This window comes from Camellia sinensis, chromosome 4, assembly GCF_055761805.1.
Source record: "Camellia sinensis isolate YWXY chromosome 4, ASM5576180v1, whole genome shotgun sequence".
Lineage (NCBI taxonomy): Eukaryota > Viridiplantae > Streptophyta > Magnoliopsida > Ericales > Theaceae > Camellia > Camellia sinensis.
This window is the reverse complement of record NC_138964.1, coordinates 209,146,077-209,164,048: the sequence shown is the minus strand read 5'-3', so window position 1 is coordinate 209,164,048 and position 17,972 is coordinate 209,146,077. Positions and strand designations below refer to the sequence as shown.

At 40.0% G+C, this 17,972-nt stretch overlaps 1 protein-coding gene across 1 annotated transcript; it reads left to right on the top strand.

The window, feature by feature from the left end:
- Positions 1-4,045: 4,045 nt before the first annotated feature.
- Positions 4,046-4,647, top strand: LOC145824415 (uncharacterized). The gene is made up of 2 exons (XM_082924063.1): positions 4,046-4,435; positions 4,636-4,647. Exons 1-2 carry the CDS (start codon positions 4,046-4,048, stop codon positions 4,645-4,647), a joined length of 402 nt encoding a protein of 133 aa, XP_082780189.1.
- The last annotated feature ends 13,325 nt before the right edge of the window (positions 4,648-17,972 follow it).

Below are 17,972 nucleotides of genomic sequence, written 5' to 3'. Positions count from 1 at the left end.
ATGCCAGGTTTTGGCCGACTTCGTGGCCGAGTTCACACCTAGCGCCATCCCACACCAGGCTCCGTTGAGTCGCAATTTAGGATGTCCATGTGAAAACTCACATTTAATTATTCTTAAAAGAAAATAAATAAATAAATAAATTAATTAATTAATTAATTTATCCAGAGTCTATCTGAAATATATATTAGTGTAAAAGTTAGTTTTAAATTAACCCAATTCAATTACTAACAAAGACATTATTAAGAATAATAATTTTGTGGGTGTTCAATATTTGTTGTTTATAAATTATTTTAATTAGGATTCAATATGATAATTATTCTTACTAAATACCTTAGTTAAAAATCTTAGTGTATCAATTTTAAGAAACCCACACAAATACAAAAAAAAAAAAAAAGAATTAAACCTTGCAGATTTTTGGTGGCAACTTTCCACATGCTTGTTTGCATGTTAATATAGGAACCACAACCCCATCATACTCCTTGGAATTGAGAGAAAGTGGCTACATAGAATAATGAAAAGAATGAGAGAGAGAGAGAGAGAGAGAGAGAGAGAGAGAGAGAGAGAGAGAGAGAGAGAGAGAGAGAGAGCGAGCGCCTCAGCAACATGCTTATATATATGCATGCTACTCTTTGATTAGAGCATGCAAAGAAAACTTGAGAAAATAAATCTGCGAAGTGGAGTGAGTTAATAAGAGGAGGAGGTTAAGGGGGTTACATATTTTCCTACCATTTCACTATTCAATTTCAATCCTACAACTAAGTAAGAAAATCCTCTCAACCCTCTCATTTGTTTAATTGTTGAAATTTTCAGATTATACTTATGTGATAAAATGACTAATTTATAGATAGAAATTTTTATATATATGTATGTAAATCTTGTGATGTGTATATCAAAGATTTGAAAAATATTGATAATCTTAAAGTCATGTTATTATTGTGGAAATAGGCTTGCATGTGTAGCTTATACCATTAAAGAGAGGATTGAAGTTTTTATTTGGTCCTTGAATCTGCCAGAAAGTTGTACAAATTTTTAGACAATTTTATACTCAAAATTTTGAGATGATTTCTTCTACAAAGTTGTTTATAATGATGTCTACTTCATCCATGAATTGTTTCAACAATTATTGAGTTTTTTACGAATTTATATAGATTTTTAACCAAATCTGGAGCTATGGGCAGATTTTACTATATGTTTGAAAAATCATTAAAAAAATTTTATTAAATGAAATCTGGTAATTTATAAACAAAAAATGAAATTTGAGAAGTCTAGCTTCATAATAAATTTTTATGTTATGGAATTTATTTATAAATTTAAGTATGGAATTAATTTTTAAAAATGTGATAAATCTGTGTCATAAACTTTCTTGAAATTTTTAAGAATTATTTATAATTTATTTTTGGAAAATGCTTTCTGAAAAATGACCATAAAATGTTTATTGAGTATTCTGTAGATTTATATGAATTTTAGAGTTGTATAAGTAATTTATTTATAATTTTATTTGCGAGATATACATTATGAAAAGTTTGGCAAATTCATGAGGAATAAAAAATTTTCTCTTCATTTATTTATTTGGACTAAAATTTAATATTGTGCTAGTCTAATCTTGTAGATTAAAAATCCATGCATGTGTGTAATTATGATTTATTGGTATCTAAATTATTATTTCATACCATAGTTTAAATAAATTGTTTATTTAAATTTTGTACATTTGTTTACTACTGTGTGACATGTGTAATATTTTATATTGGGAATTTTAATGAGTTGGTATAACGTTATTGGTAATTATATGTTGAGTTATTGTGAATATCTCAACAAGTAAAGAAACACGAAATTTAACCAATGATACATTAAAATTTAAAAGTGATGGGGTGAGTCCGGTTTAGAATCTTGCGCAAGTGAGTTGCGAACCCTAACATGGCACGGGAAGGTATTTCGGCTCTTATCGGTGTAGGCGATATAAGGTTGGTGGTGCGGGTGTCACAACATAGACCGTTCCCTTGAAGCAAACCGTGATGTCACGACTCGGGTATGTAACCTTGGTGCGTGGGCATCATTGGTAGTTACAGTAAGTAACATTTGAACATTTGACCAAGGGAGAGTCAGAATTTCCCGTGGTCATTGCTTAGAGGTTGAGTGGAAATAATGCTCCACGGGGAGTTACTTAAATTTATCTGATAAACTAAATCTATGAAAATTTAAAAAGAAATGTGGGCATACTCCTTATGATGAAATATTGCTTCCATTTGTTATATTTTTTTTATTTGATTTATTATTATCTATTGTTATTATTTCAACTGATAACATTCCTTTTATGCTTACTAAATGTTACTTGTTATGTTGTTACTACACATTATTCATAAATTGTGAGTATTATTATCGGGGTGGGTATTTTCGGGTTGCAGTATCTTATTGAGCTCGTCGCTCGCTGGCATCCCGTCGCCCTGGCGTTTTATGCCAGGTACCGAAGAAACCGAAGGAAACACCGAGGCCTTGCAAGGCGACACTCAGCCTTGGTTAGCTTGAAAAGTGCCCAAGATCCATGAACCATTTTTCTAAGTTTATAGTTTTTTTTTGTTTTATTCGTGTTGTTTTTATGTACTAAGACTAATTTTTAAGTTTTTATTGAAGTTGTAATTTAAGAACTTTTAATTTCTGGGTTGTTAATTAATGCTAGCAATATGGGTGACAACATTGATGAGGGGTTAGCTATTAACAAAATTGATTTTAAATTATAAATCTTATTATGATGTCCTCAAATATTGGGGCGTCACAGTCCAGGTGAACAAGAAGAAACCCAGCTGGGGACAGTAGAACAGAAGAAAGAAGAGAAACTCAAGCCCTGCGATATTTACATCGGTGACTCCTTCCGCCTGTTTGTTGATGGGAGTTCAAATCGTCAGGGAGCGGGGGCAGGAGTAGCACTAGTATCGCTAGATGGGGGATGCTGGAACAATCTATTCGTTTGGGGTTTAAAGCCTCAAACAACAAAGCAGAATATGAAGCATTGATCGCAGGATTGAAGTTGGCAACAACAATGGAAGCCGACGAGGTGATGGTCTTCTGTGACTCCCAGCTTATCGTCAACCAAGCAACATGCGAATACGCAGCCCGAGATGAAAGAATGATGGCCTATGTAAATGAGGTTGTCAGGTTGGTAGCATTATTCTAAGATTTTCGACTACAACAAGTTAGCCGAGATGACAATAGCCATGCTGATGCCTTGGCTAACCTGGCTAGTGCAATAAAATCAAGAGAGGCAAGGACAATAATGGTTGACTATTTGTCAGGCCCAAGCGTAGAACCACCGAACACAAAGTATGAAGCATTGTGTGTGAAGATAGGACCAAGTTGGATGGATGCGATAGAAGTGTTCCTTAAAGATGTGAAGTTTTCAAATGATCACAAACAAACACACAAGATCAGACTGAAGTTGGCAAGGTTCAGTCTGACATCAGAAGGACATCTCTACAGAAGATCTTTTATTGGTCTCCTTTTGAGGTGTGTGCATCCTTCACAAGTTGAAGACTTCCTGTATGAAATACATGAAGGAGTATGTGGAAGCCACACTGGGGGCAGGTCACTTGCTCATAGGGCCATTACTCAGGGGTACTGGTGGCCCTATATGTAGAAAGATGCTGAAGCTTATGTTAGAAAGTGTGAGAAGTGTCAGAGGTTTGCACCTTTGATACACCAACCAGCAGCAGATTTAAACCCAATATCCAGCCCTTGGCCATTTGCCCAGTGGGGCATGAATCTTATTGGACAATTGCCTTAAGCGACTGGATAAAGGAAGTTCCTACTGGTAGCAACAGATTACTTCACCAAGTAGGTAGAAGCTGAACCCCTTGTAAAGATTCGGGACATTGATGTAAAGAACTTCATATAGAAGAACATCATCACCAGGTTCGAGATCCCACCAGGTTCGGGATCCCAAGGGCAATAATAGTAGACAATGGCACATAGTTTAACAGTAAGCTAATCAAGAGCTTGTGTGCCAAGTACAAAATCAAGAACTACTATTCCACTCCAAGTTTCCTTCAAAGCAATGGTCAGGCAAAAGCGTCCAACAAAACTATCTTGCTTGGGGATCAAGAAAAGGCTAGAAGCATCTAAGGGAAAATGGATAGATGAGTTGGCCAATGTACTCTGCGCATATCGGACTACGTCGAGAAGATCAACTAGGGAATCCCCATTTGCCATGGCTTATGGTACAGAGGCAGTAATCCCATTAGAAGTCTGCATCCCAGGGATCAGAACCCAGGGAGTAGAGAATGAGACTAATGAGGCATTCCTGGCCCGGGATCTGGACCTGTTGGAAGAAAGAAGGGAGAAAGCAGCAATTCGGCTGAGGGCATACCAGCAACAACTTGCTAGGGCTTACAACAAAAAGGTTAACCCAAGAGAATTCAAAGTTGGGGACCTTGTGCTGAGGAAGGTGGTCGGCAACAAGAAGGATCCCAGAGAGGGCAAGCTTGGCCCAAATTGGGAGGGACCTTACAAAATCATCTCGGTAGCTGGCAATGGTGCATATCGGCTTGTGTACAGTGATAGCAAAGAGTTACCAAGACCCTGGAACACTTGCAATTTGAAGTTTTTCTATCATTAGATTTTTTGTTTATGTTATAATTTTATTAGCCGAGGTATTAATAAAGTTTTAGTTTGGTGAAATTGAAATTGTGTGATTGGACTGAAAAGACTTATGGCGATGTTTCTGATTGAAACATGACAAATAACTTAGACTTATTATATGGCAGAGTTGAATTATACTTGCATATAATATAATTGAACTAAGTTGGCGATGTTTCTGATTAAAACATGACGAATAACTTAGACTTATTATATGGCAGAGTTGAATTATACTTGCATATAATAGAGTTGAACTAAGTTGGTGATGTTTCTGATTGAAACATGACGAATAACTTAGACTTATTATATAGCAGAGTTGAATTATACTTACATATAATAGAGTTGAACTAAGTTGGTGATGTTTTTGATTGAAACATGACGAATAACTTAGACTCATTATATGACAAAGGTGAAATTATACTTGCATATAATGAAGTTGAACTAAGTTGGATTAAACTAGATTTGCTAGGTCGGCAAAATCAGACTCAGATTGGAACTAAGTGCCTTTCAGTAAGACTAACAGAGAAACCAAGGTTGAGAACCTTGGCTAGTCATTGTTTGGATCTAACTTCGGTAGCAAAATCATAGGCACATGCTTAATGTGAACATAAGTGAAACTTAAGTTCACATTAGGGGGTAGAGAGCTGGAGAATGATGAATAAAGTTCAGAGTACCTTGGACTTATTGAAATTTTTTTTAAGAAAAATTTTCAAGTTAAAATTACTCTGAGGTAATATTGTAAGAAGCACATACAGACTTGCCGAGATAACCATTTTGCCAAACTTGGGGTGTATAGAAGACAAAAGTCTTGGTAAGTAAGAGCAAAATGGCAAGTTTAAAAACAACACTTGTGAAAATATTTTTACAATGTTTTCAAGTGTTAACCCAAGGCCGAGATAAAATATTACAAAGTTATGTTCGAGGTATTATACTCTAAAGAGGTTATACAAATAAAAGTATACTTTGAAGACATGCAAAATTACTCTAAGTATGAAGAAAAGAAGGTGTACATTCAAACACTTGGAAGAAAATATAAAGACTTGCATTCAGAAGAAAAGTTGATCAGATACAAAAAGGCACTTCAGCCTGGCATAGGAGATTACTTGTTCATTTACAAAGACTAAAGAGGCACATCGGCCAATCAAAAGCTAACATCGTTCAAAAAGCAAAAACTATAAAGCATAGAAATAAAAGTTGCTAGTTAAAACTACTCGGCGTCGGTAGTAGGATGTGTCTTGGCCTCAGAAGACAACTGTGAAATCTTCTCGGCAGCCTTCTCTGCCTTGAGCTCGGTGTCAATTTCTTGTAAAGTTTGATTGAGGCTTTTCTCGGCGATGGGCACCTCGGATGTATTCTTCTTGGGGGAGGCACTTTTTGAGACCTTGTCCTCCTCATCCTAAGTGAAGTCTAAGACTTGCTCATTTAGAGTTGGGGACTTATCCCCTGCAGAACCCTTAGCATCGACTTTCCTCCTCAGCTTCTTCGTCTTCTTCTTCTACTTCATCTTCTTCTTCTCCTTCTTTCCCTCCAGCCTTAGCCTCAGATTGGCTTGAAGTGAGAGGGAATGGCACTGCAAGTTAGCCTTTGTCACGAAGGGGAGAATCGTTGGGGAAAGCCAACTCCTTCAGGGCAGCCATCCAACTAAGGGTGTAACCCTTGTTTTATGCCTATCTGACTTGTTTTATGTCCTCCTCGCGGACGTCGGCTGCCCCTTCGAAATAAGCCTTCTCGTCCGCCGCCTTGATCTCAGCCTCTTTTGTAGCCAGAGCTGTTTGAAGCTCGGTTTGGGCCTGGACTTCTTTCTTCTTGGTCTCCTTTGCCTCAGCCTGAGCAACCTAGCCAACATTTTCTATGGCCTCGGCGCGTTCCTCGGCATTCTTTAGGGCCAGATCAGTAACCTTGGCCTAGTCCAGGAGACCTCGGATACGAGCCTCGGCTTTGTTAAGGGAGGTAAGGAGTTTGGCTACCTCCTTGGTCTTTTTGGTCAACTCATTCTTACAGTCCTGGGCCTTGACTGCGAAAGAGTGACCCTGCTGGATGGCCTGCAAGGAAAGATAGAAGATTAGTGAAAATTTGACTTAGTGTTGAAAATAATTTAGAAGACAAGGTAAAGGACTTACCAACACATAGTGTTGCATCATCAGGGCATAGTTTTCATATTCTGTTAGCTCAGCTATTCGGTCGATGTCGGCTAGCAGCAAAACAGCAATAAAGATGGCGGTGCCAACCTCAACACTATCCAACACACTATCATCGGCCAGAAGAGATCAGTCACCTACCATGAATGTCGGGGCCCAAGGTGAGCTGGATTTGAAGGCTCCAGGCTGATCGGAACCCTCAGACCTCGGCCTCTTTGACGAAGGTACCTCGGATGAACCCGCCTCGGCAGGACGCTTCTTGGAAGCGGAGGCGCTCTTCTCAACCTCGGCCAGTTTTGATATCGGCAAAGTGTCCTCAGAATCAATCTGAGTCACTGTTACCTTAGCTTTGGCCTTTTTCACCCTCTTTGGCTTGTCCTTTTGTTGGTATTGCGAGGGGGAGGATTGGACTGTGACGATGCTAGGAATGTTAGCCAAGAGGTCTTCGATAACAGCCTTGTTGCGTCCCATCTCGTCGGCGGTCGCGACATCTGTGACCCTTGTGCAGAAGTGGATTGTTGGCAGCGCAGTGGGTGGATTAGCTGGATAGTAAGCTGACGCCTTAGCACTTTGGCGTTTTCAGCTACGAGTTCTGCCTGCTGGGGTGAGGAGTGGAGCTCAATGTCGGCGTAGGCGCTAGGAATGAGGAATCAGTTGGGGAGCGGATGTTGATGGTTGCTCTACTAGGTTAGAAGTTGAGGCTTGATCAGGCCTTGGCGATGAAGTAGTTAGGGGAGTTGTCGCAGAAGGTGAAGATTTGCTCTTTCGAAGAACGTCGGAGAGAGGACTCCGGTATGTTGGGACATAGTTGAGGAGGATTGGAGCCTTGCGAAGCTCAAGTGGAAGGCCGGGAAGACGAACCAAGTCTTTGCTCAGCGTGTAGTGTCGGCGAAAGTCCTTTTCTGGCTAGGGGAGAGCTGCAAAAAGAGATCATACGTTAAAAACAAAGTGACAGAAAAGATGATTAGAGAAAGTATGAGGGACTCTAGGAAGGGAAACTAAGTCCTTACCCATAACATCCCTTAAATCCCCGTAGCGCAATGGGAAGAAGTGGAGTTTGTCGTCTGGCGCGAACTCCCAATTGCCCGAAATAATCAGGTAGTCATCAGTCATGCCTTTGTTAGAGTCCGAAATTTCAGCTATCAGCTTGTATTGGGTTGATCTCGGCTTGAGGTAGTACGTATAACCAGCTTTGGTTTTAAGGCCACACATTGTGTAGCAGTATTAAATATCAGATAAGGAGATCCTAGCATTTTGCCGATGCTCCAACTCGATGATTCCGTTTATGATCCTAAAGGAGTTTACAGCTAGTTGCATGGGGTTCAATTTGTAATAGTGGAGGACCTCTCTAAAAGGGGTGTTAAGGGGGAATGTGACTCCTTCTTCGATAATAGAGACTACGGGTAAGGGCATATAGTCCTTCCCGGGCATAATAGAGTCGTTCTCTCTAACCAACCGTATTTGAACATCGGCTGGTATAGAAAACTCTTGCCTAAAGTACTCTAGCTTGGTAGGGGTGTCTACTCTCCACCTAAACATTCCCATGATGTTGACTTGGGAGGTATTGGTACATAGTTCAGGTGAGAAAATTCAGAAGAAAGTGGTTTGTGTGGGTTTAAGGGACCTCGGCTAAACCCAAAACAGAAACTGGGGCAAGGGTTTTTCAAGATCAAGGGGAGTTTGTTTCAATTTTTCTAATTTTGTGATTTCTCTACCAAAACCCAAACCTAATTTATGTAGAAGCAGAGAATTGAAGGCAAGAATATGGAAAATGTAACAAGGAAACAGAAAAACAAAGAAGAACAATGATTTAGACTCAAGAAAACAAATAAGAATTCAAGAACACTGAATAAAATTAGATGTACATAAGTCGAAGACAATGGCAAGTTGCAAGAACATCAAGTGTATGAGCGGTTCTTGTGTGCATGTGCAGACCCAAATCGCAGAACAAACGTGCTCAATACATGAATGACGAAATTCAAAACACAAGCAAATATTCAAAGAACACGAACAGGTTCACAATGGCAACAATTAAATGTAATAAAAAATTTAAAATAAATTGAAGATTGAAAAAAGAGGAAGAACAGCGACTCACCGAACAAGATAACACCGGTATGAGGTCGCCGAAGTCAGGCGATGATGGTAAATGGACTAGAACGGTGAATGCTGTACCGAAGGAGGCGAACGGAGTGGTTGCAAGAAGCTAAAAAAAACAAGAATGGAGGTTGGGGATTTGTTAGAGGGAGAAAAACTTGAATGCAGAGGGAAAGCAAGAATGCAAAGTGAAGAGACAGGGAGAGATAGAGATGTTTTGTTAAAACGTGAAAAGGCGGCAAAACATAAATGACATACCTTGGACGACGTGTCTTCCAGACGGCGCGCATAGAAGCGACACGACCTGATGGCGCGTGTCAAGTACGGATCAATGGGAAAAAGACGCGTGGCGAAAATGATTGAGAAACTGTGCGTGACAGCTCATGCGCAGATAGAACACTTGGAGTTCTTGATTTAATGAAGCAAAGACCTCAGCTAGGAGGACGATCTCGGTTAAAGAACTTAAAAAACTTGGTTCTTGGTTTTTGGGCATTAGTAAAGCAGACTGCAATCTTGGACAGATAGAGTTGACGCGCAATGACCTCGGTAATAAAGGGGTAGAGTAAGCTTTTAGCTGACTTGCTATATGGACAAACGATATAGGTTCCATCACCTCAAGATGCTGAGGTAATAGAACCTAGGGGGCAGTTGTGGGGGCATATTTTTGTGAATAACAACACGTGGCTAAGGTGGCACTAAAGTGCCAACCGAGGGGCCATGTGTCCTGGTCATGGCGCTGAGGTGATCTCGGCTAGGCTGAGGTAATCTGTGGAGATACCAGAATCCAGGATGAACGAATAAGGAACAAGAGTCCTAGAATGGGGGAGGACCTCAGTTTGGATAAAGATAAGGCTCTTAGGGAGTTTATCTCTATCTGGCTAGGAGTCCAGGATAAGCATCGAGCCAGAGTCCATTAAAGTTAGGCTTCTAGAGGGATTAGGTTAGTGTTGGCTATAAAAATAAGGCACCCTCGTGTGTTTAAGATACGCTTTTTGTATTCTGGCTAGTGAGTTAAGCATTGCTTGCTATCTTTGAGAGATAATTGAGTACTGACTTGATCGTCAGAGTGCCCTCAAGTGGACGAACCACCGTCGGAGTCTTATCTTTCTGTGACAGGTTGTTCGGGCGTGACCTATTCTGCCGGCGTTCTCCAGTTGAGTACCTGTTTGGTAGTGTGGTCAGAAATCAGCACACACAATTAGTTTGCAAACCTACCTAAAGTTGAGTTAGGGGTGGGGATGATGATGTTACTAAAATTTCAGTTCAAAAAAATATTAATTATTTTTTAAAAGTGAAAAACGTTTAATACTTAAATAAATTTATTTTCTATTGATTATAGAAAATATTATTTGCTAACTTTCATTTATTGTCATATTAAACGTCAAAAAATATATAAAATGTATTTTGTCAAAACAAATAGAGCATTAAATTAGAATTACTTGTCCAAACTTGAACTTCCATTATAATCTCAAACTCTAGGAATATCAACAATGTAAGAGTGAAAATAGACATTGGCCTATAATATTTAAAATTTTATAACTTTCTTATTATTTTTTAAAAAATATCTAATGATTTACTCCAAAAATTATTCTACTTAGATGGGAAGTTGAGCCTACTATTTTTTTATTGCACATACATTTGTTAGGACGGATGTTCAAATTGTGCTATGTTTGAATTTAAAGTAATTATGTTATCATTTGGTAAAAAACTTTTGGATAAATTACAAACACACCTTCTAAAGTTTACTTAAATTATAAATTACTTCTTATAGTTTTAGGAATTACATTATGCCCCCTAAGGTTTCTAATTTCATAATAAATAGGTCCTTTTTTTAATAAATTATTAAGTTAATTAATAATTTTTAAGAATGTTCAAATTTAGATAATTTTATTATTGTATAGATGAACAGTTAAAATTTCACTTTTTCAATTAATTTTGTAAAATAAATTTTTTTGATAGGGAGGTTTTTGTAATTTTCCAAATCACAGAGGGCAATCACTACAAAAAAAGTGGGCTTAAAAGACGGAAGCATTTGCGATGGCACACTTGCCGTCGCAAAAAGTCAACTTGTTGTCGCGAAAAATGTGAGTTTTTGTGACGGCACAATTTGCTTTCGCGGAATATTTGTGACAGCAGAAAATGCTGTAGCGAAAAAAAAGAGAGTATTTACGACGACAGAGATTGTTGTCACGAAAAAATAAAGTTTTTGTGGCGGCACCAACTGCAGTAGTAAAAAAAAGAAATGAGTTTTTTGCGACTGTAATAGGTACCGTTGCAAAAAAAAAAAAAATATTGTGGCTTTGAGATTGCTTCATATATATACAGTCACAAAATGGTTTGAATAAATGCAATGGTATTTTTCTGTCGCAAAAAAAAAAAAAAAAAAAATCGACGTCGTCTTACTCTTTTGATATAACATTTCCCTTTTCACCTATTTTTTAATCTTCCTGTCTCTCTATCTTTGTCTCTATCTCTATCTCTATCTCCATCTCTCTTCTCTTTCTCTCTCTCACTCATCACTCTTCTCTGTCTGTCTGTCTGTCTGTATGTCTCTCTTTCTCTTTCTCTCTCTGTCTCTCGTTCATCTCTCTTTTCTCTATCTCTCTCTGTCTCTCTTGCTTATCTCTCTTCTCTCTATCTCGCTCATCTTTCTTCTCTTTCTCTCCGTCTCGCTCATCTCTCTTCTGTCTATCTCTCTCTCTACCTCTTTCGTTCATCTCTCTGCTCTCTTTGTCTCTCTCTTTTTCTATGTCTCTCCCTCGTTAATCTCTTTTCACTTTATTTCTTTCTCACTCTCTCTCTCTCTTTGTTTATCTCTTGTTCATCTCTTCTTTCTCTCTCTTTTTCTATCTCTATCTCTTTCTCTTTCTGTCTTTGTGTCTCTCTCTCTCTCTCACTCATCACTCTTCTCTCTCTCTATCTGCCTATCTGTTTGTCTGTCTGTCTGTCTGTCTCTCTCTCCCCCACTGTGTTTGCCTTGCTCACTCTCTCTCTGCCTTCTTCTCTACTTACCGAGCTCCTTCTCGACTTATCGATCCACTGCAATAAAATGCACTTTTAGCGACCACTTTGTCTCTCTCTCGCCACTACTCCATTACCGTTGTCACTCTATCACTACTATCACTACTACCACCACCTATCTTCCATCACCATCATCACCACTCTACCACTGCCACCAGTAACTCTCTTCCACCACTACTACCACTGCCGTCGCTTTATCACTACCGCTATCAACTTTACACCACCACCACTACTACTTCACTACCACCATTACCACCACTGCTATTACTCTACCACTGTCGCCACCGCCCTCGGCACTGCATCACCACCACTACCATCATTACCTCTCCACTACTTACACCACCACCACCAGTACCATTGCCCCACCATTACCATTACCACTACCACCGCTACCGCTACCATTTTTCTTCCACCACCACTGCCTTACTTTACCACTACCGTTGCCGTCACTCCAGTTCCACTGCCGCCTCTCCACTACCACCACCACTCCTCCACCACCACCACTTGCACTCTATCTCCACCGAACCCATTAAACCCAATTATTAAATAGGTGAGTTTGAATCGATTTCGTTTAGTTTTAGTTTTTGAAAACTATTTTTCAAGTTTCAATCCTTATTTTTTTTAATTTTTAGTGAACTTTTTTAATATTTAAATTATTTTTTAATTGATTAAAATATATTCTAACTGATTAAAATATTGAAAAATCTCACTAAATATAAAAAAAAATACTAATTACAAACTCAAAAAATAATTTTCAAAAATTGAAATAAATTTTTAATACAAAACCTATTTTGACTCATTCAGACTCTCCTGTTTGCCACGTTTGGGGGAAGAAAAAAAAAACTAACAAATTATTCCTAAAATTCCCCCCAAACTTTCTTCCCTATTTCTTTTTCTCAATTGCGCTTATTTCTCTCTCCCTCTCAATTGTTTTGTATTTTTTTTCCCCTTTGATTTTCAGCCTCGTTTCTTCTCTCTCATTTGTTGCATAACCCTAACCCAACTCATCTTTGAGAGAGATGCGGAGTCGAAACGACGTGGAGACGAAGGCGATGTGACTCCGGCAGCTAGGCGAGGGGAGGCAGTAGCGAGGTGATTAAGGCCGAAATGTACGTCATTGAGGCCGTTAATTAGAATCTCTTAACTTCACTTGCTGGTCAAACTGTATATTTTATGTGTGTTGAGTGTCAATCTGGTTGTACATCGTTGGAGCATAAAATGAGCAAAAAGACAGAATTTGGGCAGAGTTGACTTTCCCGCACGTGCGTTGACTTTTTTTGGGAAAGTCAAACCAACGTTTTAAACCTGTTTGGACGAGATTGGAAGTATAAAAAGGCAAGTAAAAGGTTGGATTAGGGTTCTGAAATTGTTTGGACCTAAAGAGAGAGGCTAGGGTTTGAAAAAGAGGAGGAAACAAAAGCTCCAAGATGTCTCCAATGGTGGTTCCTTCTCCTTCTGCCTCCTTCCACTCCTCCATGAGTGGCTAGTCTTCTTTTCTAGGGTTTTGAAGAAACCCTAGCCATGTTATAGGTTTTTCTTTTTTTTTTGATTTTATATTATGTAAAGGTTTGAACCATTGTATGGTGTTTTAGAAATTCTTTATATATAATTTTCATTATCTTTTCAAATATTTGACCTTCTGTGATTGTTGAATATTATCCATACATGAGTTTTCTATTCCTTCACATTCAAGGTATGGGACGAACCATGCTACGAGGAACGAGTCGTATCACTACCCTAGTTTAGAGTGAACGATTCGTATTACTTGAGATGGTTCGTGCTCGTACATTGAATGTGATAATCTTCTTGTTAAATACTTTGAGCTTGTAGTTGCGAAGCATTAATCCGTTCAAACCATAGCATAATTAATTTCAATTGGAAACCCTAATTATGTGGTTAGTGGTGAATTCTCTACCCTAGGATTTTTCCTCAATTTAGTAAATCCAATTTCATTTATTCTTGATAATTTAATTCATTAGTTTAATTTATTCGTTATTAAATTAGGTTATAAACAACCAATCTTTTTATCAAAATTAATTTAGGAATTTGACAATTAAATTAGTTTAATTTCACAATAGTCCCTGTGGATCGATACCTGGACTTACCATTATTCTGATTGAATTTGGTATAGTTTAGTATTTAATTTTGGTGTGTTCAACGACCAACGACCCATCAAATTTTGGCGCTGTTGCCGGGAAACTTCTGGCGAAATTAGTTAATTTAAAGTTACATTCTTATTTTAATTTTTAGTTTAGGATTTTATGCTTTTGGTGTTGCTAAGTGTGCAGAGCGTTTGAAATTGGAGCTATCACTGAAGTGCAAGCGGAGCGTAGCCGAGCTTTAAAAATAAAAAAAAGCACAGCGCTAAAGTGAGTAAACAGAAGCAAACACTCACAAGCAAAGCACCAAAGTGCTAAAACGGAAGTCAAAGCTCAAACAGAGGTTGGAGACAATGTCTACACGTCAACCATCCGTAAGACGAGTAAAGCGTTTTCGTTAAACCGCTGTGAGTATTTCTTCCTTTGGTATTTTGCTTTCATACTTAGTGCATAGAGTCGGAACTTGTTGTGTGTGTTTGGGTAGTGTATGCACGGGCGTCGTTCTTGTCGCCCTGAATTGTGGAGTTTGGGCCTTGAACTAGAAAGGACCCTTAGGAGACTTAGGACCTCTGCCCGTATTCCTAGGCTTGAATATTCATACATTGAGCCATTAGAGATGGCAGATCCTAATGTCCCGGATGTGCCCAACTGGACACTTAAGGATTATTTTACACCTACTGCATATACATCACCATCATGCATCCAATTGTCCAACACCACTGCTGCTCATTATGAGATTAAGTCCAGCACCATACAAATGCTCCCATCATTCCATGGACTAACTCATGATGACCCTTATAAGCATTTGAATGAATTTCTGGAAATTTGCTCGACAGTAAGGATCCAGAATTTCACAAATGAGGCCTTAATGTTGCGATTGTTTCCATTCTCGTTAAAGGGTAAAGCCAAACACTGGCTAAATTCTTTACCTACTAATTCAATCACAACTTGGGACCAATTACAGCAACGGTTCTTGGAGAAGTATTTTCCCATAGGTAAAACCAACCAACTTAGGCGAGCCATCACAAACTTTGCTCAAATGGATGGCGAGCAATTCCATGAGACTTGGGAAAGACTTCGAGACCTTCTCCAACAGTGTCCCCACCACCAAGTGCCTAATTGGCAACTTGTTCAAACATTTTATTATGGCTTAACTGAGCCACACCGCCAAATGGTGGATTCGTCCTGTGGTGGGACATTTATGTCTAAAAATGATGCCGAGGCATGGCAATTGTTTGAGAACCTAAGTGATAATTCCATTCACCATGCCTCCGCAGCCCGGCAAGTCCGGCAACCCATAGTTGGAGCCCCGAAAAGAGGGGGCATTTATGAGGTCGGGCAAAACTTAGAGTTAGCCCAACAAGTAGAGGCATTGTCCCGCAAGATGGACCAATTATTAGCTACGGGACATGCTCCTACCCAACATGATCAGCCTCAATTTCACGAGGCATGTGTTATTTGTGCGAGCCCTGCTCATGACTTGAGTGAGTGCCCTTCGGCATCACAATTTCCGGAGTTAGTCCAAGAGCATGTGAATGCGGCTCAAGGATTCTCCAACCCGGGTAATAACCCATACTCCAACACATATAATCTGGGATGGAGAAATCACCCTAATTTCTCATGGAGGCCCCCTTCACAAGGCACTTCTTACAATTCTCCACTACCAAGGCAGAATTTCAATAATTTTGCCAACCAATCATCTTACCGACCACCGCAACCGTATAGACCCCCACAACCATACCGTCAACCACAACCCCCGCCTGTTCCTCAGGGCAACTCTACCTTTGAGACTCAGGTGTTGGAAGTTCTTTCAGAACTTAAGGGGTTAGCACCGATAGTTCACTCCCACACTCACTCTATTGCCAAGATAGAGACCCAATTGGGTCAAATGGCTAACAACATGAATCGGAGAGAAGAGGGAAAATTACCAAGTCAAACTGTGGCCAACCCTAAAGGAAAATACGGGGCAGAGAGTTCGGGTGGGAATGGTAAGCAACATGAGCAAGTGCAGGCGGTGGTTGCTTTAAGAAGTGGTAGGGAGTTAGAGCCTCAGTCAGTTGCGTCTGATGCAACTAGAGTTAGGAAGGGTGACCACGGTGGTTCACCTAGGGAGAATAAGGGTGAGGGGAAAACACTTAAGAGGGATGACTTAGTCCCTAACACTTTATTTGAGCCCAAGGCACCATATGTGCCTAAGGCACCCTTTCCCCAGTGCCTCGATACACCGTCCCCTTTTAATAAGAAGGCGGCATCTATGGAGGCAATGATGGATGTCTTTAAACAAGTAAAAATCAACCTCCCCCTGTTGGAGGCGATTAAGCAAGTACCATCATATGCCAAATTTCTTAAGGACCTTTGTACGCAAAAGCGTAAATCTAGGACACATATGTCCCAAAAGGTCCTACTCACGGAGCAAGTAAGCTTCATCTTGTTGAATGACACACCTCCTAAGCTTAAGGACCCGGGTGCCCCAACCATTGCATGCATTATAGGGGACCACTTCATTGATAGGGCCTTATTGGATTTAGGGGCTAGTGTTAATTTGTTGCCGTACTCTGTGTACGAGGAATTTGGGCTTGGCGAGTTGAAGCCCACTACTGTTACTCTTCAGTTGGCTGACCGGTCCCTCAAAGTGCCACGAGGCATGATTGAGGATGTGCTAGTGAAGGTTGATAGGTTCTACTTCCCTGTTGACTTTTTGGTTTTAGATATGGAACCGGTAGCCAGTTCGAGGAAACAAATCCCGGTGATTTTGGGTCGACTTTTCTTGGCTACGGCCAATGCATGCATTAATTGTCGGACCGGGGTTATGGAAGTTTCATTTGGTAACATGCAAGTGAAACTTAATGTTTTCCAAGCATCACAACAACCTCATGAGAGAGAGGAGTGCTTATTAGTGGATGTTGTGGGTGAGATTGTTGAGGAGGCTTTGCCCTCCATTCTTGTAGAGGACCCTTTGGAGGCTTGTCTAGCTCATTTTGGGTTTGAAAATTTTGATATAGATGGGTCAGTTGAGGAGGTGAATGTCTTGCTTAATTCTTCTTCTACACCAGATTTTCCTCCATGGAAAGCCCGATTTGAGTCACTTCCTCCTCTGTCGAGAAAGCCTGCCACACCATCTTTGGTCACACCACCTACACTTGAGTTGAAGCCACTTCCGGCCACACTCAAGTATGCTTTTTTAGGGCCCCAAGATACTTTACCGGTCATCATTGCATCTGACTTGACTGCAGCGCAGGAGAGTCAATTAATGAGTGTTCTCGTGGCACATCGGAGTGTTATAGGGTGGTCAGTGGCTGATTTGAAAGGGATAGATCCCTCCGTGTGCATGCATTATATACACCTAGAGGAGGACTCCAAACCTTCTCGCGAAATGCAACGGAGATTGAATCCTAATATGAAAGAAGTGGTGAAGAATGAGGTTTTGAAATTGTTGGATGCGGGTATTATATACCCCATCTCAGATAGCAAGTGGGTGAGTCCCACACAAGTAGTGCCCAAGAAATCGGGCATCACTGTTGTTGAGAATGAAGGAGGAGAGTTAGTCCCCACACGAACCAGTACTGGGTGGCGAGTGTGCATTGATTATAGGAGACTAAATTCCTCGACTAGGAAGGACCATTTTCCCTTACCTTTCATTGACCAAATCCTAGAGCGGTTAGCGGGGCAGGGTTTCTATTGTTTTCTTGATGGCTATTCGGGGTATAATCAAGTCTCGGTGTACCCCACTGACCAGGAAAAAACCACATTCACATGCCCTTTTGGCACTTTTGCTTATAGGCGCATGCCCTTTGGGCTGTGTAATGCACCGACGACCTTTCAACGGTGTATGATGGCTATTTTCTCCGACATGGTGGAGAAATTCTTAGAGGTTTTTATGGATGACTTTTCGGTGTTTGGACCGTCTTTTGAGGCATGCCTTAGGAACTTGACTAGAGTGTTAGAACGATGTACTGAGGCAAACCTAATCTTGAGTTGGGAAAAGAGCCATTTT